Source organism: Pecten maximus, chromosome 15, assembly GCF_902652985.1.
Source record: "Pecten maximus chromosome 15, xPecMax1.1, whole genome shotgun sequence".
NCBI lineage: Eukaryota > Metazoa > Mollusca > Bivalvia > Pectinida > Pectinidae > Pecten > Pecten maximus.
Genome location: NC_047029.1, coordinates 22,791,515 through 22,817,905, shown reverse-complemented (window position 1 = coordinate 22,817,905; position 26,391 = coordinate 22,791,515). Strand labels below are relative to the sequence as shown.

Sequence of the window (26,391 nt, the reverse complement as noted above, 5' to 3'; positions counted from 1 at the left end):
GGATGGCATAGTACCAGAGCCGGGGCAAGGGTACTTTTCCATCTCGAGGGAACACTATCAGAAAATTCAGTACAACGCATTTTGTTTGTTAACTTTAATATTCTGAATATCTCATCACCGAATGGCCTATCAGCGTCAACGTATTGGGTGTCTGCGTCAAACACAACAGTAACAGTGACGTCACGAAAGCTTCATGTTCTATCTCGCCAATAATATTCATTAATAAGTGACAGTATGCTTTTCACCAGGGGCCTAGGATAGGAGCGGGTAATATTGCCACATAGTATCCATGTATTTAGCCAATGGGAAATCAGTATTTTGTCATGTGATGTACTGATTATGACAGAGAGCATTTCACTGTGGGTATTATATCACAACATCAACACTTTCATTAGCATATATAGAATTAGTGTACCAATTAATAGACATCTATAATTGTATCATATCTTATATCGTTACTTACAAAAAATATGATCCTCAGATTAAAACTCATTACTTCAAAATAAAACCAAAATAATTGTATATACACTAAATAGAATTGACATCATTTAGCGAACATAAACAGGAATGATCAACATGTATATAAACAAATTTTCGTAATTTTATCTGAAAATCGACAAAATGACGGTAATTATCAGCTAAATATAGATTTGATACAGTGACCCTTTGAAAAACTACAATGACCAGGTGTTCGGGACGGACAAACCTACCAGTGAGGTGAAAATCAGGTAATGTCAGGTCGTCAAAATGTGAAGCAAGACTGTGACAACCAAGATAAGTGTTTATGCTAGATACACATTGCAGTTTTTTTTATATTAATAGTGTCTTGGTAAAAATAATAGCTATCGTACTTACTATTTATAAACAGAGTAGTCTGTGACCACGAACAGTTCTACTGTATATAAACCCGTCGCTCGTCTGTTTCGCCATGTTCTACTGTTAGGTGAGGACCGGCTGTCCAAATGTTCTACATAATAGAGATTTTGCATGTTTTAAATAAAAAAGGTTTTCTTGTGAACATAATTTAGAATAAGATTCATTAGACTTGTATAAAATCCAAAGCATTGTTAAATGTTATTCTCGGTCTTATATCACACAAGAAAGTGTTTCAATAGATCAAAGAAAGAGATCTTGGAATCTAACATTGATTATCTTTACACGTTCTATCAACGTTTGACCCTTTTCCTTCGCAACTTTCCTATAATTCAACTGTCAATAGATGCATTGTTGTTTATGTGACAACTGTAAATATCGGTATCTAGTGATAGCTTTAAATTAGATGGTATATAACCTGTGTAACGCACGTACCTGTTAAACTGTGATCATTGGAAAACTGAAGAGGCACCAAAGGTTGATAAATACTGTATGGGCGAGTTGTCTTAACACTATTAGGTCCACTTGTAACCGTGTCTGACTCTAAAATGTGAAGCTTGTCCTCAATATACAACGTCCCAAACTGCAACAATAATGAAAAATAATAGTGAAAACGTATAATTTATTGGATACTGCAGATAAGTTTTTTTTTCAAAATGGTAAAAAAAAGAAGTTTACCGTAAGAGTTGTTATCTTCAAGAGCTCTTTTGTTCACTATTTTCCAATATGTAATACAATAATTAAAGAATAAAATATAAACAGGTACGTTTGATGCATTTAAAATGACCACAAAAGATACATTGGTTTTACTTCATGCTTCACATGAATCTGCGATAATTCGCAAAACAAAATTATATATTTACAGTATTTTTTGTTATCAAGTTCCACATTGTAAAAACCCTTTTCGCTTCGGATCTCATCGAAACCGCGAAATACGCAAAAACAAAACAAACAAATGAACATTTACACCATATTTACAGGAAGTAAAGAATAACAAATGGTGAAGACAAATGAAACAATATCAAATTGCCAAGTAGTCGATATATATACTTACTAATTCAAATTCACTACACGTTCCATCCTCATTGCTTACACACTCCACATGGAAGGACGCCATGTTTCCGACATCTTGATAAAAGGCACATGGTGACTGAAACAAAAGAACGATCAGTCGTGAAAAAAACCCCGAATGTATGTCAGAACTGTTCAAGAAAATATGAAATCAATGATAGCAAACTCAGATACCAAAATGTATTTACATACTGTAATATAAGTACATTGTTTATGTATATGCCGGCTCGTTTGAATTGTCTGTCTTACTGACGTGAGATCCGTATTGCTGGGTGACAGGAAATAAAAAGACTACATAAAATTCGATGTATGCTTTACCTGTTAATTAAATCATGCAGTACCTTTATGTGTCTTTTATATAATCATTGGAAGAAAAGAAGATTTTCGCGGGTCACAATATAAATGTTTGTGAATGAGTCGTGGGTTTCAATATGAATGCTTAAAAATGAGTTGTGGGTCACAATATAGATGTTTATTAATGAGTCGTTGTTTTGAATATAGACGCTTATAAATGAGTTGTGGGTTACAATATAAAAAATAATATGAGTCGTGGGTTGCAATGCAATTGAGAACCTATGCGTCGTGGGTCACAATATAAATGTTTATAAATGAGTCGTGTGTTTATAAACGTTTATTCATAAAACAATATTCAAAATGTGTGTAACATCAGCAATAACAATGCATGTATAATAGTAGATTGACATTACGACAATGGTACAACAGATGTTTTTCAATAACTTACAAAACGCGTTTACCTTAGTTCAAATGTAGTTAACGTGGGTATGTATATACTATTAAGTCAAAATTTCCTTCTTTAGGGGAGTGACGAGAATTTTCAGCAAGTTGTCATTTTGTACAAGCTTCGTAAGGAAATACAAATGAGAGACAAGCTATTTGAACAATTGTACTGACCTGAATATTAGGCCATTGACGATTTTCGCCGGCGGTTGCATTGTGAAGGTAAATTGGCACATACGATGATAGTTTTGAATTTTTATAAAGACTTAGATTTAAGTGACTGTCCCGGACACGGAAATGTACATCCAATGATTCCGGAAGACTATCCGGGGAGCTCCTTTTTCTGTCATGTCTTGTTGCGTAGATAATGTTGGTGAAATGAACATCAGTCTTCTCTGTAAATAAACGAAAGAATAAAATACATGTATTAACTTTAAGAATATATGTATTTGAATTTACAGTTAGGCATCAGGCAAAGCCTATGAAAGAACTCTCCGTATATTCATGGAATGCTGAAATAAATCGCTGGGTTGAGTTGAACTAACTTATAAGCAATAGGCACAGTATATCTCTATATCCCCAGAAACAGTTGGATACTTCAATGAAATCTAAGATTGTTAGAAGTGCATTTTATACACATTCTTCTATAAAAGCCTTTAGCGTGATACCAATGTAATAATACTTATAATGTTCTCTAATAATTCATTGGATGGTAACATTTGGCGAATATGCTAATTTCTAAGTTTTACTCTTGCATTGTGGAAAAGCGGACATATTAAGAAGTAACCATATTAATACTTTTATTTTGACTGGTATCGCTTGCAAAGTTGGCTGTTATTATTCCAATGAAAAAGATCTTTTTGAAGTAATTTTAATAGGATTCAGGTTGTATAATAACCCATCATGTCGCTCTAACGTGATATATGTATATCATTACTTGTATCACAGAAGACAAAGCGAAGTTAGAAATCCGTTGTATTATTGTATGTCGATAGATGTTGATTCACAGTCAAATCTGCCTTGATAAACCATGATGGATGTTTTAAATTAAGTTATATGGGTATCTCAACTTAACATATTTAATTTATTTTACGAAAGCAGGATGTAAAAGAAACAGGATGTTTAATTATTTTTAAACAACCTTAGCATGACATGTATGCTTTTGCATAAATTATTGATGTTTGTAGCAGCTTTCCCGGAAAATTGGATAGTTTGCGACACAGAGCAAGAATTCATTAAAAGAATGTTAAACACAGATCTATTTTCATTAAAGGGAGAATACACGACGATATACCATAAATCATACAACTTTCCCCGCCACTTAACCGAAGATAAGTAATTTGCATTCAGAAAATATGTAAGTTCACGAGATACCATTTTTGCATCTCTAATCTGAATGATAGTGTCGTTACGTACGAACCTCCACCTTTATCGACATTAAGGAGAAACAACTTATTTCCTCACTCTATAAATGGCCTGATCGAAACAGCATACAAGTGTTTATCTTAGAGTGAGGCATACATAACATGTAAAGATATATCGTTCATTAAAAACAGAAATAATCCCGAATTTACAACGATATAGCTAACCTGAGTGTACAAATGTCTAATTCGGAATGTCAATTATATAACTAATTCTGAGTATACAGGACCAGGCCACATGTTTGATCAGTATACACCTTTCACGTGTTTTACTTTTAATTAGCCCTGTCAGTAGAATCAACATACCATATCAATGTATTATGGAGACCTTACATAGATAACTTAAGGGCAGGTATTTTTTTTCCACATTCATATTTATTTAGTTACGATATTGATTAAAGTTTGGAGTTAATGCATCTCCCTTGATTAAAGTTTATATGGTGGTGCAATTTGTTCCCCATCTTTGTATAAAGGGGTTCTAAACATTTGATTTCGTCTTTAGTAACATTCATCTGTTAGTTCAAGTTAGTACAAAAAAAGTTAAGATGAATTTTATGCCGTCATTTATATCTTAAATAAATGACATTGTTTCATTTCAATCTTTGGTGTCTGTTATGTTTTAACCTTTATACAAACAGCACATCCTTATAGTTTTTATGCATAGTTAAATTCCTTTATTGTCCCCTACTTCCTATCCAGATTCCCACAATATTCTAGAAAATCCCAAAAAGATAATACAGTAATGTGACGCAGTTTTATATCACTTATTCGGTATATCATGTATCTGTTAGTACATCTACATTGAAAAGTAGAATTTAACTGTCTATTGTACAAGCATTCTGATAAATGGATATTTATTATTGAAGTGTGAAGACACTCAATATTCTGGTGATTTTCTTCATAAACCTTTGCCGAAGTTTTACGGTCAGAGACCTGACCATAGCAGATACTGGAAGCTGTGGGTTTTTTTCTAAGTTATCGCGATGTTGATTCGAGACCGTAACGGCATTTGCTTTGTAGTCATGCTCCTACAGGAGACGCATCCTGGATATTCAATGATGTTGCGTCCCCCCCCCCCCCCCCCCCCCCTAAAAAAGTTAAATATGAAGCAATGTCCAGCTGTAGAATTTGCCATCGTCATCAGTTGAAATCTCACTCTTTACATTTTTGTTCTATGGCAACGCACAACGAGACGTATAGCCGTCTAACTCGCAGGGGCCTGGTCAAATAATTTTCATATTAAAGAAACATCAGCTAGGTATAGTATTGAATTAAGATTTAGGGTAGTTGATATTCTAGTCTATGGTAGCACTAACAGAGAGTAATCTCCTTTGATGTCCATTGGCTAAAGGCTAAAGGGCCGGCCGCGGACATATTAAAATTTTCTTTTTGAAAAGTTGAGATGAATGAAAAAGTTAAATTAATCCTCGTCTGTACAACGCGACAGATGATCCATGACTAATACGTATGAGAAAAGACCTTGTAAGCAGGGGTCAAAGACTTGGATAGGACGGACAATGTTATTACAGACATCCTATATTGCATCTTATAAATATTTGAATGACTTTTTATCTTCAGGGACGTCATTTAACACCTTATATCGCATACATGCGTCATCGGAGCGTTCACTGTTAATAAACCATAGCAATATGACAGACGGTCTTGGTTACCTCCCTTTGTCACCACTCTACACAGCTGATCATTAGAAGCGATAATCTAATGAGGTTGACATTACTCGGTACACCCCGTGTAAAGTTGTATCAGAATTTACCTGGAAATCTTGTCAATTGTTTTGTATGATCTTATATATGACATAAGATATCTTATATCTTTAATGAGATATCTTATATAATTTGGTAAAATATTGGATCAACATTGCTCCGCGAAAAATGACAACTTGGCTTTCCATATACATGCACCGTTTCCCTCTCCTCTCTACCACTTGGAATATGTCATGGCAACATCGGAGGCTTAGTCACCATTTTGTGTGTGTGAATAAACCAAAAGAGTAGTTTGATCGTTTCACGTGCTTCAAGCGGATCACGATATTGCCATACAGGTTAATTGACTGGCTTTGAGTTGGTTATAGCTACACTGTTATATTTAGAACTTACATCTGACTGGTCGTGTGCATTTAATTTTGTCACGATATATTCTAGGGGTGCAGAAATAGAGTGACTCGGAATGTAACCTGAATATCGAGTATGTATTGTGATGTAACTGCTATTTATACATCGGTTTGCAGTATGTATATTTATATTCGTGAAGGTTGTGTTTGCACAACGTTTTATGTAAATTTGGATTATATTTGTCATATCTGCGTTTTTTGGGGGGAGACTTAAGGTAATTTTTTCACTATATATTCATCTTCGCTTACACTTGACATCTTGACATTTTCATGTGATAAATGAGTCTAAGAATACGAACGCGTTAGCTTTTGTTTATCATGCTGTACATGTACGGGAAAGTGAATTAGCCCCAACCTGTCTTTAAACCAAATCCTGTTCGAATGGAAAAGCGATGAGTCATGACATAATGGGAGCAATAAACAATTTTCACAGAAACTCCTTAACTCTAATATATGATCGTGTATCGTTCACATTTCTAAATGCAATAAGTGTTGCGGACATGCTTTGTCTTCGACGAAGGACAAGACGTTCACCCTGCTGGAACACTTTGTCTTTCTTCAATTTGACTATTTGTTCCTTTCACGATTACTTTCATTCAAAAAAATATAGACGTGTCAATACTCCATGGATGTCGAAACCATTCTAGGAAGTTGGCATGAGGTATCTCAGATATCAATATGGTTTTGCATCTATCAGAGAAATGTAAGTGTGTATACAAGACATAAATAGTTTGTTTTTTTGGTTTGTTTTTTTTAATATTTGACTTTTTTTATGGAGACTTGTTAACATAGTGTTTGTATAATGATCTAAAATATATATTTTTTGAAATGCTTTACATTCAAATGCATACATAGATAAATGGGATTATGAATATAAGACCTTCCAAAAATGGTACACGTGTTATAAATAGGGCGAGACTGAATTGGATTTATCTTTAAGTATATGAGTCGGAGTGTATCACGTTTTCTTCAGAGGTAAATTTGATATTTCAATTCTTATCCCAAATTCTAGTGTTTGCAAGACTATAAAACAATTACTCCCTCCTCTCCCCAATTTATTCCACTCCGGCAGGATGTCACTGTCATAGGTAAACGAACGACAGTTTTTGTTAAAATGCAAGTTAAGATGGAGAGGGTGAAGAAGGTGTATTACTATTTTATTCAACTCGATTACAACCTATTTTATCTAATGAGAGAAAGAAAATATCAAGGTGTATTTATCAAAAAGGTATGACTGTTGAACCATTCTGATCAAAAATGGACTATTCCCATCGGTAGCTTAAAATAGGATATTGTTATTCTGAAAAGATCCACACGGAATTTTCGTGTTTGCTTCTCGCATGAATCAAGAGTTTATTACAAACTAGCCCATGTCTTCCTGGATTAGGAGTGTTATGATAAACAATTTTATCCTTCCGTCTTAATATTAGTCTCATGTCTTCCTGGAATAGGAGTGTTATGATAAACAATTTTATCCTTCCGTCTTAATATTAGTCCCATATCTTCCTGGAATAGGAGTGTTATGATAAACAATTTTATCCTTCCGTCTTAATATTAGTCTCATGTCTTCCTGGATTAGGAGTGTTATGATAAACAATTTTATCCTTCCGTCTTAATATTAGTCCCATGTCTTCCTGGATTAGGAGTGTTATGATAAACAATTTTATCCTTCCGTCGTAATATTAGTCCATCTTATATAACGATAGAACATCACTGAATGTTCAAAATATCATTCTTGTGGGAAATTAAGTTGCAGAAAATATCAGATATTATCATTTCATACAAGCAATATCAGCGCTATTATGTCCATAATTTTTTCTTGTACAGGTGATAGAGTAAAGATCACGATCACTGAAGAGACGGAAAATGAACTTAATCCCTGGAGTACCGAGGATATATCTATAAGCCTATGCAGAAAACATGGTATTCCCAATCACTTAGAGCTACCTAAAAGTAAACTTATATTTGTGTCTTTTATACATGTAACTTTTTTGAAGCAGTATATCCTATGGTATACCATTTATTAGACACTATCTTTTCTTCAGTTAATTTGCCCGCGTGATATTTTTGCATGTCACTGGTTTAATATATCCTGAATCGATTTTCTGTGACAGTCCCACTAATAAATCGAGTTCGACGTCATAATATGGACAATGACGTAACGTCATGAATTAAAGATGGCTGAACAAAATGGCTGCGTTTGTGTGACTTTTCCGTCACTTTAAGATGTTATGATGCTGCATTTTTTCAACATGATAATGCACCACCCTTATGGTATTTAAGCAGTGACAGCAGACAACCTTGCAGTAAATGTTCAGGTGTTGAATTGACCATCGTGGTCAGGTCTTATCTAACAGCGTTTTTGGACATTTTCTGGCAACAAATTACGGAACGTCAAAATCAACTGTCAAACTAGCTGGGGCTTGCCAAGGACTTGTTCGTCAAATAAGGCTATGATTAAACTATCGTTACTTGTGAGCTAGATTTTGAGTAGTTGATATTCTAGTCTGAATTAGCAGTGAATCTATTCAGTGGGTCAATTAAAATCTCGACTTTCAACAAGGTGAAAGGAATGGCAACCTATTATAAATCAGTTAGATAAACCGTCGTCTGCACAACGAGACAGATGAATCATTTCTTGATTCGTAGTATAAAAGACCTTTTAAAAGCAGGGAAGAAGGAAGCTAACAAAAGACGGACTTTATTACAGAAGTACTACATGATATAAATATCAATATTCACAGAATATTGATCTTCAACATGTTTATGTATATTAGCATGTTCTATCTTCAGGTACGTCGGTCTGCTCCTTTTATCTCAACCATGCGTCATTGAAGCGTTCACTGTTAATAATTCATTGCTGTGTAACAGACGCTCCTGAACACATCCCTTTGTCACCAGTCTCTCAGAATGAACGTAGGAATCAATAATAAAACACTGTTCGGGATACCCAGTAGACTACGTGTGATGATATATATATATATACGACTTAACCTAAATATCTGGTTAAAGATTTATGTACATTTGTATATATGATTTTTACGTGTTGTCTTTCTATTGAGTGTGATATAGCTAGCATTTATATATTGTACATTGTATATACCTTTGGCTCTATTAAGTATTCATCCGTGATGTTTGTGTTTACCCAACGTCTATGTAAATGTGGATTATATTTGTCATTTGCGCAGTTTCTCAGACTTAAGGCTAGCTTGTCACTATTTATTCATCTTCACATGCGCTTGACATTTTCTTGAAATTGATGTGGTAAATGATTCTTAAAAAACAGGTTAAACTCTGTTTTCCATGCTGTTGCATGTACAGGAAGTACAGAAAGTACAGAGAAGAAGATTATATTAACCTTAAATGTGAACGAAACCCTATTCGAGTTTAAAGGTGATGTGGACAAATGTTCACAGAAAATCCTCAACTCTACAATATGATAGCTTGTTTTATTCACATTTACACCCACAGCATTTCGGACTTACCTTTATCTTTGACGTAGCACAGGACGCTTGTCCTTCCGAAATACTTGGTCAATTTTTAATTTGACTATTTATTCATTTAAGTTCTGTTTTTGTATAGATATCGTGTAAAATATACCAGTAAAGTGTCTGAACAATAACCATAACCAAGGATAGTGATTCACTGACAAGAACGAAGAAAAAAGTAACGACACAATATTTCGAGAGATGCAGGTTGATGACCAGTTTTATAGTCGACATCTTATTTGGTAATTATGCGTATGTATTGGTTCCTTTGTCAATTTTGAGAATGTTACATAATCCGGTTTTGATTAGATTTGTATCATAGGTGTCGTCGATAAACAAGACAATGCTTACCCTTCCGGAACACCTGGTCATAATACCCTTGTACTTTTTGAAGGTATCAATGTAAATATATATTTTGTTAATAGTTTGCCCTCTTTCTATCGATTTTTAGTTCATATAACGATTTTGTTATCGTGTCAATATTCTCAGTTGTTTTTAGACCACAACAGTTGGTTCAGTCTGAAACTGGACAGAAAAATGGTAAATTGGACTACACAAAGAAATCATTTGAGGTTAGGAAACAAACTCCAGCAAGCAACAACCTACATATGTATATACCTAAGTCAAGATCGTTTCAACTATAACTAAGAACAGGGAACATATTCCATGGATAAACGACTGAAATTCAGTATGCAAACTTCCAACAGTATCACAAAAGCAAAAACAACACAGCACATACCGATATTTTAATGGAATCGATGAACGAGCACAAAATTCGAAGAAAATATTGATTTCATGTTGATTTATCAGGTGGTCCTGAAAAGTAGGCGTGTTCTACTTCATCGGCAACACCAATCATGGAAATATAGGTAAATTCGGGTTAAGTTTCATCCTCAAAGTCAGAACTGTTGTGATGACAGCGGAACTATCAGACACACAACAGGTATCGAACAGCTCTGACTTTATATACCTCACAGGAAATATATTACTTCATAATGAGACATTGATTTCAACCAGAATACAATGCATACATTTCATATGGGATTGGTAAACAAGCTAAGAGCTTATATTAATTCCAATGGCCTTCATCAACCTGCACCTCTTGAAACCTCATGTTGTTAGAAATGCATATACATGTCTGTCCAGAACCATATTCGTGTCATTATGTAGGTCCCTGGTATATGACCCAACCAATCTCAAGCACATGAGTCACAATACTTATAAAGATAAAATCCAAATACAAAAATACCTAAATGAGAGTTGTTTTTAATCTGAATTGAAAATAATTCCTATCGATAGATATCGAGAGAACTTATCAACCAGAACCAGGGCATCGATCATACATTATGGACAAATTACAATTGCTTAAAGTCATAGGACATATCATATTCATGTGAAAAAATATCTGTCTGGTTTTCATGGTAACGAGTCTCAAGATGAGTAAATAATTTAAAAAAACAATTAACATTGTTTTGTTTTCACTGTCATAATCGTAAATAAGGTGGTTATCCGCAAACATTATTATTGTACCGATAATAATTACCTGCCGGTTTTCAATATACAAGATGGCATTTCCCTTGTAATATTCAAGTTAAAGAGGCTTGCCCGCAGAGAGATCAGAAAAATTGGCTAATAGAAAAAGATTTTTTACACATGACAGATTGTTGGAATTGTTGAGTATCATTTCATTTTCCTTATTAAACGCTGAAAAGTGATATTAAAACCTCATTTTTTAATATTATTTATTTAATCGCAACCCGCAATAAGTCCCCGCTATAAAGTGGAGTCTAATTTGATTGACACATCAAAGAAACAAGCACGTGCACAGGGCCGCACAGTGATAACTTCAAAGGCAGCGGCGATTTACAAAGAAGATTTGCCGTTATATTCCATACATTTCCCTCTCAGGTTGAGTTTTAAAACGTCTTTTAAATACATATTCTGTAATTGTTTTCAAGAAATACAGTCGGAAAGCCTCTAATTTTGTCACATAGAAACGTGTACTGAAGTTTATTTAGTGATCGGAGATGTGCCGTTTACCGGTCCGTCTGCGGGTAAGCCTCTTTAAAAGAAAGCTTTTCAAAGGTTTATCAATATAATTCTATGTGCCGATTAACACGAGCGTTATTTCCGTGAGTAAATAACATAGATTGTATGCCTTTAAAAGTGTGAAAACGAGACAATAGCACAACACAATAGGACAACCTTCAAACGAAGGGCATCTGGGACAAATGGCCAATCAAACATATCTGGAGCAGCCTATCAATGTTTATTTTTAAATCTCTTGAAATAGTAAAGATTAAGTTCGTCCAATTAGTACTAAGGTGAGTTTATAAGTAGCTTTTAAGGTAAGTACCACCTGTTTAAAATCTACAAGTATTTTTTTGTCTATGAATTTGTAATAACAATGTAAACAACTCCACGTGGTGTTTCAATCTTCCCTGTGTGTATGTATGTAAGTCCCTCAGGTTTGTGTAGTGCTTGGCTCCAGTGAAGGAATACACATAGTTGTATTAAGTATAGGATCAATACCTGGTACAGGTAATTCTTAACACAGTACATTATGTATAGACATTCATCGAATATCGTCTACAGAAACATTCATCTAACAACATCTACAGGCCGATTGTCGTACATCGTCCTCAGAAAGGTAACCGGTCAAATTATAACTACTCAAACCCACAAATTCACCGTAAAGATCCTGGATTAGCTTATGTACATGTCACCTAAACCAGTTCCGTGAATCCATACACCGTGTTCGCCCTGCCCGTAATTACAATGGAAAGGGTTCTATAAATAAATGTGCTCTACCTAGTCGGGTCGATTCCCAGGTACATGGTAGGTTTTTATTGTACATAGTCATATGCTGTCATCCGTGTCGTTTTCGCCTGTAGTACTGTATACATTTATTCTTATCTCACTACTTGACGCTCCTTATTACAGTATAATATTTTAAATATCCGCATCATGATTTGTGAATGGGTAAATAGTATAAATACATCAGGTTCTCTCCCTTGTTGTCGTCGTCAGATACCATTCATATATGGTAGTGGTATTATATACAATGAGCTCAGTAAGGTTCCCTTTAGGACAACTTTGAGTATAATTCATAGTAGATAATTACTTTCTTATCTTATTTTTTTAATTTCAAAATGAGTTTAAATCACATATCATATACAATATTATTTTTCGGTTAGGTTTTCAGCATCTTCCCAATATTTTGTGACATTTCGATAAAATCTTGTTCAGGATAGCATTTTGCTGTTCAGATTAGTACATGTAAGAATAGCTATAAAAATAAAAAGGTATTATTTTCTTAAAAAACATAAAATAGTCAATGGAAGTATATAAATCAATGACAATCCTTCGACGAAATCTAGCAAAAGATGAAATCATGTAAATTCAGTGATGACGTCGTCAATCATTTTTCGCGGTTGGATGGATTTGTTCATATAATTAGTCACAGTTTCCTTGCTATGATCTGTTGTGGGATTAAGATTGCATTGTTTTTCTTTCTGTCAATATATTAACTGCGATATCCGGGTAATGTATGTCTTTGTTATAAGTATATATATCAGAGTTTATTTCAAATCACGTTAGTTTAACTATTTTTTTTTATTTGGAACTTTTCGTTCATTTCAATTCATTCAGTTTTACTTCAAAATTCGTTGCTTGTTTCAAACTTTTTTCTTTCGAATAATTGTTTGAAAGTTTGTTTATTTGAACTGTTTTATTTCCTCGCTTGTTTTAAAATTTGATTGTGGCAAAGTCAATTTCAATGTGCGATTGATTTCACTTAGATTTTTGAGATTAAAATGTTAAGACAACATATGGTTGGATTTAGCTCATAAATTAAACAAAGATTTCTGTGGTTATGGTTGTATTCAGCTCCTTAATCGACTACTAAAAAAAATCTTTTAGAGTTGTCTTTCAATGATTGCTTGATATTTTCAGAGGGATATTAGTGCTAGAAGTTTAACTTAAAATTTTATCAAAATTGAATTATGCTTTTTATACTTTCACCCTCATACAGTATGTAATGCATGCTTTATTAAACTGGAACAACGATAGACAAACGAGACCAAAATTCAAAATCATATAGTGGAGCAAACTACGAGAGCAAAACACAAAACAACAGGGGAAAATATGAACACAATATAGATTTGTATGGATAATTGGTCGTAACATATACAAGATCAGAACTTGAATCTTAGCGTCATCAACGACACCTGTCATCAAAATCTGCTAAATTTATGGTGGAAAAAACATGATGTGAAGATCTACTGGAAAAAATCACAAATAATACTTATCTCAAAAATAGCATCAGGGAATCGGTATTATTTTGTTTCATTTTGATGTTAAGATACCACTGTTGATGCTTCATGCGATGTCATAAATAAACATGAATGTTAGGGAATAATACGTTATTCGGGTGCTGCAAATGATTGACGACGTACAACGACTGTAATTCCACGTCGCATGGATTGATCAGGATGACGTCAAACGAAACATAACACAGCTAGATAATACAGTTATACAAATACACGACCCTTCTTACTAATTATATAAGCATTAGCTCGAATATATCTTTATGAAGATATAACATAAGGAACTGAGTGTAAGGTGAGGTGAGTACACTCTAAACACATGGAATTGGCCGATAGAACACGTAGTGTACCCAGAACCGAGGACATTTTTTTTTATTAATCATTCATCATTATTTAGGATGCCAGTATCTACAGATAGCAAAGCTTCCAGACCTATACAAGGCATTCGGGACATGCTGATTAGCATATCCTCATTTTCTTCATACATAAATATAAAAGATCATTCAAAGAAAAAAAGTGACATATGATATTTGACATTTCATTGTTTTATCTTTAGTTTATTACATTGGTCTAAGTAAAGGTGTTATCCCATCTACAACACATGGTCTAATGTTCCTTTGTAGGTTTTTTTTCAAAAGTCTCAGACCTTAGTTCACTCTTGACCAAAGAGAGGATTTGTTTGTGACGTATCATTTGAGGTGGTCTATTTTTAATTTTAAAACATTAGCTGCAAGACAACCAAATTGAATATGTCACACCATTTTCTTTCTCAGATACGGGTAATACCATGCTCCAGTTAAGCTACAGGTAAACTCATAATTAAAAAAAAAAAATCTTTGTGTATGTGTATTTTTAAAGTCAGGATACAATTAGACTCTTTACTCTATGAAAAAACTTGTGTGTGTCTCTACTTTCAGTTTTAGTTAACACATTACTCTAATAACAAACTTCTGGATGTGTCTCCTTCTGAAGTTAGGATATAACTAGACTTGTCTACCTTAAAGCTAGGATACAATGATTAGACTAAACTCTTGACAACAAACCTTACTGTATTTCCTTGAGTTTCTTTGAAGCAGAGAACATAACCAACAACTCATTACTTTGTTAATGTGTTTATTACATCGAAGTTTTATGGTTTAAACATTACTTTAAAGTTAACATATATCCGTTTAAAGATTAATAATTTTTTTTAAACGGACACTCACTTGGGCAAACACCTTAACGAAAATTAAATTAAAAGCAAATTACAAGTTGTTGATTGAATGGAACAAAGAGCAAATTGAAGTCTATCTATTTTCCTAATTAAATTTCACATAACGCTGGGTTCCAAAAACGATGCAAAATATATTTGGGAGGAAAGATAGATGGTCTTCAAACAAGAAACGGAGAAGGCGACATCCTACTTGTCACCCTACGTACTTGGTACAGGATGACGAAAGTCCACTTTCTGACCCACTATCTGATGATGGTAGTCTTTTTTCCATGGTCCGTAAGCAATTCTTTATACCAAGTTTTTTCAGTTTTAATAGGCAGATTCCCATTGGTCCCTATTTGAGCATGATCAATATTGAGACTGATAAAAAACAAGATGAAATTTTGACATATATATTTTGTATATAGAATTTTATTAAAAAGAGCCTTTATTTTCAAATTTCAGATGTAGGTTCCATTTTAATATTTAAAAAAAAAATGGCTGAGGGGTGGCCATTTTGTTGAAGTTTGTTATCAATATTTTTTCAAAATTGCTTGAATGATATTTCTCAACCTTCATGTGTAGTTTTCCATTTGGTCCCTAACTGTGTCCATTTAACTGTGAGTTTGAGTTGAAAATAACATGACCAGCAGGCGGCCATGTTTGATATTAACGGTTAAAATTTGTCATCGCTAATCTTATTCAGAAGGTTCTTTTTGGACTCCTTTAAAATTTCGTTTGTAGGTTCCTTTTGCTATCAAATAATTTAAAGGAAGGGAAAAGGAGAAAAAAACTGTTTTATATGTAACCTTTAAAGTTCTTCAAAGGTTGTTGCCAGGATCCCTCTGCTATCTCTCGTTTGAATGAGATGTCCTGTCCCGTATCGCTTCTTTTACCCCACACTCAATACTTTTAATCTCATTACGGCCTTCATGAATGAAAATAAAAATTACTACCAAAACTTAATTAAACATTCGATCTTTCTTCAAAGCTGATGTTGAAAGAAAAATGAATTTCATAGTTCGGGTACTGGGATCTTGTCTGGGACAAGCCAACACTTTTCAGTAAAACTAATGTTAAATAATAAACTTGCTTTTAATATCATCAGATCATCGCTCAAATGTAGCTTTTAGACGGATATATTGATAGGATAGTAGTCTCCTGATCAAGAAGGACACTAGACTGTCCAATAAGGTTAACGAAAGAAGGAATGGACTTACAAGTTATGACTGTCAGTAATATTTCTTCCAACACTTCCTTAAACTTTTATATAAAACATTCACATCTTAGTTTAAAATGCATCTTTATTGTGAATACTGTTACATTGTAAGTACTTAAACAATTCATCCCAGCCTTATTATTTCTTAGCTTTAGTGTTTCCTGTAAGTAACATCAAGTATGGCTGTATATTAGTTCACAAATTAATTTGTAAAGTAAACATCTTATTAATATATATCCTGTTTAAATATACATGTATCACATATCTGGCTTTAATTAATGTTTATAATACAATCTGATAAACAAGTACTGTAAACAAATTTATTTTGGCTGGTTCAAATGGAAGCGCTCAGCCAAACATAAATATATGAGCAAACCCAAAACGCTTTTCCTTTAAAACAATATAAAAATAGCATTTATAACATTCACATGTAAGCGGAATGATGTAAGCGCGAAAAAGGCTAACATTTGATTGCTTCTTAAATATCTTAGTTTACAGTAGCATCACATTGTCACATGTACCTTACACTAATTTTAAACAGACACCATTACACCATTCATCCGTTTCGTTATGAGTTCTGACATAAGTTGATAACAAGACTGTAAATTGACAGGGGACGCCCGAGACGAAGTCACAATTGACCCGTTCTTATTGCCTATGGCGCTTTGTCCCTTGTTGTATTTGTAAACAATAAACATTTTCGACTTCTCAAAAAATCAAGAACCAATTTCAAAGACATTTTGCAAAAACCGCCCATGGTCAGAAGTACGTAATACCATTATTCCATTTACATTCGCTTCTAACATAACTGTAAATACATTTGACAGTGTCTACATTATCTGACTTAACCAGCATCTTATGATTCCAAACTTTATTTGATAAAGATTCTTCCTTTCCAGCGGTAACCTTGGTAGATTACAAAATGTATTGTAAATTTTCGTTTGCTACATCATTTTTATAATAACTTGGTTTCTCATTTTCTAAAAATACCTTCTGCTCCCACTGTTTAAAAAGCTTACATATATATCAAAAATAATTGTATTCCACTGCAAATTTCTTTCTTGCAAAGTTTAATAAAACAAAGCTTTCTCCCATGCTCCGCTAACTTTTGTTGAATAATTTGCTAAATATCTTCAGTTTCAGAGGCAATCTTCATAAATATACAGACAACAGAATGGTCTACAGGATATTCAATGACATATGATATTTTAGAGATTCATATGCCCTTGAATGTGTGCTGTATCGAGTCTGGAGTGTTTGATTGTCTGTGATTTCAACATTTTCATGAGACAATTTCGTTGGCTGCGATGATGCGTTAGATTTGACGGTGGCGTTGGGGGATATTGTCTGGATATTGCCGAAATACTGGTCCACTGAAAGTAAAACCACTACATCATTTCAAATACCATCTGTGAGGATTGATAAAATATATCATTTTATTACCAAATCATTATTGTAACCCGACACATTTTCATTACACTTTACTAGAAACAAAATTTCAATCTCATGTGAAATGAAATCTCGGATAACTCAAGGTCCTCGAATTTTCGATTTTACATTAGATCCACGTAGTCATTTGGCTTACATTACATAAACCATAATTGTTAAAATGCATAAAAAAGGATAAACATTTTCCAGGTGAAATTTGGTACCTGTACCACGAATTTCCATTTTTTGTGTGTGAATATTTGTCAACAAAATGGCGGAGGGACAGAAAGTGTAGGCGGCGAACGGCCAAAGATTCATCTTTGAATCAAACACATTAAGAAAACGGGTATGACACTAACCTGACATTTTGCGGAGAAATATATCTGTGGTGGTTGGTGCCAGGAATGGAACCCATCTGGTACGCAACGTTAGTTGTACCATTGAATGGCTGATGGCGAGCTCCACTAATCCCGCCCCGGGAAATCGTCTGTAAATAATCAACACATGTAATATCTCAACCAACACGTTTGTTTCAAACTGTATCTGGTTAAAGCGAAGGGTATGAGGTTCATGTGTTAGATGTTTAATGTCTCGATGAAGTGTATGATGTGAACGTTAACAGCACAATTTGTATGCATATCTGATTATGATACGAACAACGTATTAATGAAATGGTGTTTAAATAAAGTGTATGCGGTTTAGCGAGTTCAATGAGTCACAAAAAATCATAAAATAGCACTCACGGTATAGAAAATATATTTACGAAAAAAAAGAAAAAACAGCAAAAAGCGCCCAACAAAAAACAAAGAGGCGAAGTAAAGGTGGGATAGAGTTACTTCGGAATGCAGTTGATTAATGTACTACTAATTTTTGATTCAAAAGATAAAAATGAAATATGTAGCTCTTAATATTGGTTGTTCTTTTGATGCTTATTCTCGTTTTCAATCGATCAATATGATTCTTGTCAGCAATTTATCATATTGAAATGAATTGTGTCATATCGAAAGACATAGAGAGAAACAGTATGAGATGGAAAGACAGAGAAAGTAATACCAACAGGCGGTCCTCGTGTTGTAGCCTTCGTCGTCTTTGATTGTCTTGTTTGTATACAACAACATACACCGCCAATCAGAACCAACAGAACGACAAACCCACCAGCAGCAGCAGCCACAGGGATGATCCATGCTGAAATAACAATAGATAGTTGGTGGGATTATTTAGCTGCTCAGTTGGTTGCTTAGTAGGGGGACAATGAACCAATTACAGAAATCAAAAACTGAATAATTGGAAAGCTTATTCATGCCACTTTTAAGGACGAAAAATACAATTTAGTCGTACGAAATAAAAAATACGTAGAAGTTAAATATATATACAGGAATCATCAAGTCGTACGAATGAGGTAAAAAGTCGTACGAATGTGGTTTAAAGTCGTACCAGCAAGATAGTTTGACACGAATGTTTTTGTTATTTTATTTCTTGTTTGATCTACCAATTCAACAACAGTTATAGACTTTATATGTAGTAGGCAGACCTGCCATCCCGGTTTGGACGTCCCGACATGTTTTACAGCAGAGGTTGGTGTTGTCTCCCGCAGAGCACTGGCTGCTGGTTACTGTCGAACAGTCTGTCCTGTCACCATATTCACAGCCTGAACAAACAAATATACAATGAACTTGTATATAAATAAGTTCTTCATATCGTACAGCAGTTAGAATGTTGGTTGATCTGTACAACAGTAATTATCCAAAACAATGCTAACAATAACTACTTCATTGTCCTGTTTTAAGTCCATGCCCTTGCTGTCTTTATGTCATGTTTTTGCCTCCTGGGCTCATTACAGGATAAATACAAGCATATGTATAATTTAAATATGATAAGAATAAGAATTCCGATAAAATTCATGTACTATATGACTATATCAAAAGTATTCATGTTGAAAGCCAAATTTGCTGTCAATATAAGTTGACTACAGATAAATTATTGTCCCTATCTGAACTTATGTTCGTAACTTATGCATAGTGAATGACACTTGAGACAGCATTAGATACTGTCCTGCACATGTTTTAACACTAGATGATATGTACATGTACCAAACGTGATGTCATGATATAAGCTGATGTACTGACACGTGTTGTAACATAAGCTGATGTACTGACACGTGTTGTTACATAAGCTGATGTACTGACACGTGTTGTAACATAGGTGGTGTACTGACACGTGTTGTAACATAGGTGGTGTACTGACACGTGTTGTAACATAGACTGATGTACTGACACGTGTTATAACATACGTTGATGTACTGACACGTGTTGTAATATACGTTAATGTACTGGCACGTGTTGTAACATAATCTGATGTACTGACAAGTGTTGTAATATACGTTAATGTACTGGCACGTGTTGTAATATAAGCTGATGTACTGACACGTGTTGTAACATAAGCTGATGTACTGACACGTGTTGTAACATAAGCTGATGTACTGACACGTGTTGTTACATAAGCTGATGTACTAACACGTGTTGTTACATAAGCTGATGTACTAACACGTGTTGTTACATAAGCTGATGTACTGACACGTGTTGGAACATAAGCTGATGTACTGACACGTGTTGTAATATACGTTAATGTACTGGCACGTGTTGTAACATAATCTGATGTACTGACACGTGTTGGAACATAGGCTGATGTACTGACACGTGTTGTAATATAAGATGATGTACTAACTAATGTCAACATATTGGCTGATGTACATGCACGTGCTTTAAGAATAGCTGATGTATTGCACGTGTTATAGCATCAGCTGTTATATACCGAAATGTGTCAAAACATTAGCTGATATACTGTACATGTTGTTAATTTGTTCCAAAAGGTGGCATAAGGTGGCACATTAGGTGGCGAATCCTACCGTTCTGTCCGGTGTGGAGTGATTGACACGTGGTACAACAGCTGGTGTTGTAGGAGTAACAGGCCCAGGGCACCTGTGTACCGATATCCTGACAAGTGTATGCATCATATAAAATTCCTTTACTGTCACCATATAAACATGTACCTGTAATAAATTCAATCAGTGGTTATTGAACTCAAACTCAGATAAAAAGTTAATTGTTCAGTAATTATCATCAGGGGCTAGATTAATGACATCATCGACGGTTTATGTAACAGGTCATCTGAGTTGGTAATCTGTTAGTAGCGGCTACGTTGAAACGGCAGCGAAAATACGATCAAGATTCAATACAATTTGTGTTTGCAAATGGCGAGTAGTAAGGCATAAGAATTACCTACTTACAAACAACTGACCAACTTTATTTGCCGCAGGTACCAGCAGGTAGTCGCCATTTAAGAGATTTTATCCAATCAAACGAGCCGTTACAAAAGCCGCGGATGATGTCATCAGCATATCCCATGATGTTAATTATTGATCACAAATAAAAGTTTTTCACACATGATTTTTATTTTCACACACAAATATAAAACATTCAATTTAGTCATTATTTCTGAATGCAAATGTTTGCTTTTGCACATATAAAAAATAATTACATACAAATATATCACATTGACACGCCATAGTTGATCCCTATCATATACACAATTGATTGATGGCTGAGTAAATACATACTTGGCAGATTTGGTGCGTTGTTAGATGTTAAACAGTTTCCTTGTTCACACCACTGAAATGCAGATCCACGTAAAATAATCTTATAATGACATATTATGTGATAAAATATTTGTATTCTGTTGATTAAAAATGTATATCTAAACGCCAAAACCGTATGTAGTAAGGCGGTAAAAAAACTTCGAAGTGATACATGTATTTTATCGAACTTTGGAACTTTAAAATGTAATTTAGATTTCACTTTCAAGCTTCTGCATGTAATAATGTTTTACCTTTAAAGTGTTACACGTCGTACCGTCTGCTGGTATCACTAATCTACATGCAGTTGAGGTCGGACTCTTACACCATAACCCTGTACAGATCGTCTCATAATCCGTGTAAAAATTCTGAGCAGGAAAATACAGAATGTGATTATATTAAACTGCTTGTCATATCGCAAAACCAAATTTATCTTCAAAACAAATATCATATTAACAAAAAAACTGGTGGAAATTGATGAGACACGAGATAAGTCCAACATAAAAAATGTTCTCTACATATATGTTACGTCTATAGACAGGTGACCTTAATAGACAGGTGACATCTAAGGACAAGTGTCAACTACATATAGTTAACCATTACAACCAGGTGACCTCTACAGATAGGTTTCTCTATAGCCAGATGACCTCTACAGACATGTGACCTCTACATACAGGTATACTCAACAAACAGATGACCTCTTCAGGCAGGTTAACTCTACAGATAGGTGACCCTACAGGAAAGTGACCTCTACAGACAGGTATACTCTACAGATCAATGACCTCTTTAGACAGGTTATCTCTACAGACAGGTATACTCTACAGATCAATGACCTCTTTAGACAGGTTACCTCTACAGACAGGTATACTCTACAGATCAATGACCTCTTTAGACAGGTTATCTCTACATACAGGTATACTCTACAGATCAATGACCTCTTCAGACAGGTTACCTCTACAGACAGGTATCCTCTACACAAAAGTGACCTTTACAGACAGGTGACCTTTACAGATTGGTGACCCCTACAAAAAAGGTAGCTCTATAGGCATGTGACATTTACATGAAGGTTACAATGCGGTTTGTCCCTACATACAGGTAACCTCTAGAAGGTGACCCGTTCAGAAGGATGACCCCTATAGACAGATGATATCAACAGACAAATGACAGGTAGCGTGATTCTTGATAATGTTGTAGTGTTGTGTTAAAACTTACCAAACACATATATGACCCCTGCCCAAAAGCTTTCACACATTGCTGATTGACGTCAAACAGTTGGCCGATCTGTGTCGCCTTGTAAGAATTTATCTGGTTTGGATCTGTTTGTGAGTTTGTGGTTAAGAGACAGTTGTTGCCATTACTGAAAAATTTAAAGAATATATCAAAATATATAAATCTTCGGCATTTTACACATTGTCATTGATAATTAGTGCACAAATTACAACCATTTACTATAATGCTATGCCAAGTCTTAATGCACAAAATCAAGTTTATTTAAAAAGTTCAGAATCTCTTCATAACAAGAAGATTTGTGACAAAAACAGCAGACTGCTTCCCAATAGAATTAACGAGGTAAAGTGATAATGGAAATTGCATGTTCTATTCTATTGAATTTCAGGTCTTGTGACTTAAGACGAATTAACTATATCATAATTGATATGTAATTGGTTTAAAATGCAAAATACACTATACACACCTGTTTAAGGTATTTAAAAGATCGTTGATCTCGCTTGCAGAACAGCTCGAGAATATCCAAGGATTTTTAGCTGTATTGCCAGTTTTGGCAGAACTAGAGATAGCCATAATGTTTGCATTTTGTGCAAAACAGCTATTTTCAATCCCATCATGCTTGGCTCCCAAACTGTGAATTAAGACATATTTCGTCAATATCAATTACCAACCACCTCTTACAATAGTAAAACAGAGTATACGGTCATTATCACCTTCCAGGCAAGATCTCTCGCCATATATATCCTATTAATAGTGGATTATACACTGTGATTCCGTAGTGTAAGCTCACTATAAGACTATGGACAACCAATAATGTAAGTTCGCTCACCTCTGACAGCTAATGTATTTTGACTAACATTTACCAGCCAGTCATGATGTAAGTGCACTCACCCATGACAGCTTATGTATTTTGGCAAACATTTACCAGCCAATCGTGATACACGTTCACCAAAATCTGTCCGCCAATATTAATTCATTTTCGGTGACCCATGTCAGTTAAAGGTAAGTTCATAAACCTAGCAAATATAGACACGCATGTTCACTAGTCTAAGTTCACCAGTCTAGGTCCACTAGACTAATTTCACAAGCCTAAATTCACTAGCCCAAGTTCACTCGCCTAAGTTCACTTGTCTAGGTTCACTAGCCTAACTTCACTAGTCTAAGTTCACTTGTTCACTCGCCTTAGTTCACAAGCCTAAGTTCACTAGCCAAAGTTCACTTGCTTAAGTTCACTAGTTTAAGTTCTCTTGTTCACAAGTCTTAGTTCATGAGTCTAAGTTCACTAGTTCACTAGCCTAAGTTCACTAGTCTAAGTTCACTAGTTCACTCGCCTAAGTTCACTAGTCTAAGTTCACTAGCCTTAGTTCACTAGTCTAACTTCACTAGCTCACTAGCCTTAGTTCACTAGCCTAAGTTCACTAGTCTAAGCTCATTAGTTCACTCGCCAAAGTCCACTTGTCTAAGTTCACTAGTTCACTAGTCTTAGTTCACTGTCTAAGTTCACTAGTCTAAGTTCACTAGTATAAGTTCATAAGCCTAAGTTCACTAGTCTAAGTTCACTAGTCTAAGCTCACTAGTTCACTAGCCTAAGTTCATTAGTCTAAATTCAGTAGTCTTAGTTCACTGTCTAAGTTCACAAGCCTGAGTTCACTAGCCTAAGTTCATTAGTCTAAGTTCACTAGTCTTAGTTCACTGTCTAAGTTCACTCGCCTAAGTCCACTAGTCTAAGTTCACTAGTCTAAGTTCACTAGTCTAATAGCTAATAATACGTTTACTCACCTATTTCAGCTAATTACGATATAAGATCACTAACCTATGCCCCAGTTCATGTGCAGCTGTAGTCTCCACGATGAAGTTGAATCGATCCTCCACGATAGATTGGCTGGCAGTGGTACACATTTCTCCCTTGAAGGCATAGCCTGTAACACAAAACGCTGGATTTATATCGTATATAAGGAAATTACCCGTTTGTCAAACTGTTTCGAATGAGGGGCACTCTTAAGAATCTGCAGTTTAATACTGATATTACCGCTACAGAAGCGTTTTTCTCTTTGTGGGTTTTACATTTTTACGTTAGGACGGGTTAAGATAGAAAAAACCGCTTAAAGAAAATTTGGAATAAGCGAATTTGGATTATACCACTGCGCCACATCAATGTTCTAAAAAGAACGTTTCGGTTCAATAGTTTATTATATATTTTCAAATCTAAGGTAACAAAACCCACATTTATAAAACAAAATTTAATGAAGTACATAGATATTGAAATCTGCTAGTACCTACAATGTACATCGTAAAAATATTACCTATATTGTCGCTGTTTCCTTGCGATATAAAATCATATCTGTAAAAATAGAGAACAAAAAGTAGAGGTATGATCTAAGTTTTCGTGTGAACTTTTCTACTTTTCTTCTTGTGTATTTGTTTAATTTCACGGTGCTAATATTTCACGGTTGCTTTCGTCGGAAACAGTTAGCCGGTATTGAATTTTGCGGAACATCGCCTTGTTGATTTTCTGCAGTAAACAAGTAAAACATCTCTACATTTTTGTATATGCACTGGTATATCATATATATATAGTTTTTATATTATTAACCCATGGTATGGGTATCAGTAGGCTTTTATTTTCTTGTTTTCTTTAATGACCGCTAAGATAGCGAAACCAAATCACTCGTGAAAATACTAATATACAGAATTTTCTTTTATATGATAACAACAGTGGTGTCCCGGTTAATAAAGGTAGCATTAATACATTACATGTTCATTCATAATTGAGAACAGGAACAGTGTTACCTGCTAAACAACATGGCGTGGTCGTGAGCCGGGATATTGCCGGCCGCGGTTTCCGACTGTACCCACTGCCTGAAGTTGCCAATCACCACATTCACATCGACAGTGCCAATGGAGGACTTCACAGTCTCCGTCCACGAGGAACTAGCTGCATTCTACAAATTCATGAATTCACAGATTCACGCAATTAAAACAGTTGTAACAATATGGATTTCACTTGAAACGGAAGGAACCCAACGTCCATGTTGTTGACGGTAGGAGTTTGGTGACAACAGGAACTCAAGAAGAATACCTGATGGTTTTCAGTAGACTTCCATCGCGGTAAAAAAACGATTGTACTGTCAAAATATTGTTGACTTTAGCACTATCTTCACTTTTCGGCATTTTTATAAAGCTTGATATGTGAGGGTGGAATTTATTCTCTTATCAAGTTTCAAGCCGAAAGCACCTTACTCACAAATAATACCGTGCCTTGCCTTACATTATTCTCGAGCTGCAGTGCAAAAAACAAAAACAAAAACAAAAACAAACAAACAAACAAAAAAAAAAAAAAAAACAATAACAAAAAAACAACAAAAACCAAAAAGACAAAAAAAAAAAAAAAAAAAAAAAGAAAAACAAACAAAACAAACAAAAACAAAAGAAAAAAAATGCTCCCTTTTTCTCCCTCTTCACCCTCTCTCTCACCAAATATTCTGGTCTGGTGTCAACTACGTTAACCGATGTAAGTAAGAATGCCTATTAGTCATAGGTTGTATGAATGTATAAAATGGACTCTTTGAAATTATGGAAGATATGTACCATATATTGCTGAAAAATCATGAATAAAAAGATATTAAAAAATGAACTTAAAGTGCTTA

At 34.6% G+C, this 26,391-nt stretch overlaps 1 protein-coding gene across 3 annotated transcripts in view; it reads right to left on the bottom strand.

Moving 5' to 3' along the window:
* LOC117343105 (zinc metalloproteinase/disintegrin-like HR1a) overlaps positions 1-26,391 on the bottom strand; it is a 54,690-nt gene that overhangs the window by 21,091 nt on the left and 7,208 nt on the right. The window contains exons 8-19 of one of the 3 annotated variants that reach the window (XM_033905416.1): positions 25,535-25,686; positions 25,048-25,085; positions 24,558-24,663; positions 23,211-23,375; positions 22,730-22,874; positions 21,772-21,885; positions 21,503-21,554; positions 20,792-20,935; positions 19,418-19,534; positions 18,944-19,071; positions 18,246-18,373; positions 16,526-17,831 (exon numbers count right to left, since the gene is read on the bottom strand). In XM_033905416.1, coding sequence (XP_033761307.1) covers positions 17,774-17,831; positions 18,246-18,373; positions 18,944-19,071; positions 19,418-19,534; positions 20,792-20,935; positions 21,503-21,554; positions 21,772-21,885; positions 22,730-22,874; positions 23,211-23,375; positions 24,558-24,663; positions 25,048-25,085; positions 25,535-25,686 — 1,347 coding nt within the window. In that variant the 3' untranslated portion in view covers positions 16,526-17,773. Of the gene's footprint in view, positions 1-855; positions 968-1,308; positions 1,457-1,927; positions 2,024-2,856; positions 3,078-12,160; positions 12,512-16,525; positions 17,832-18,245; positions 18,374-18,943; positions 19,072-19,417; positions 19,535-20,791; positions 20,936-21,502; positions 21,555-21,771; positions 21,886-22,729; positions 22,875-23,210; positions 23,376-24,557; positions 24,664-25,047; positions 25,086-25,534; positions 25,687-26,391 lie in introns of those variants that run through there. The other 2 variants (XM_033905414.1, XM_033905415.1) reach the window with 2 other exon arrangements.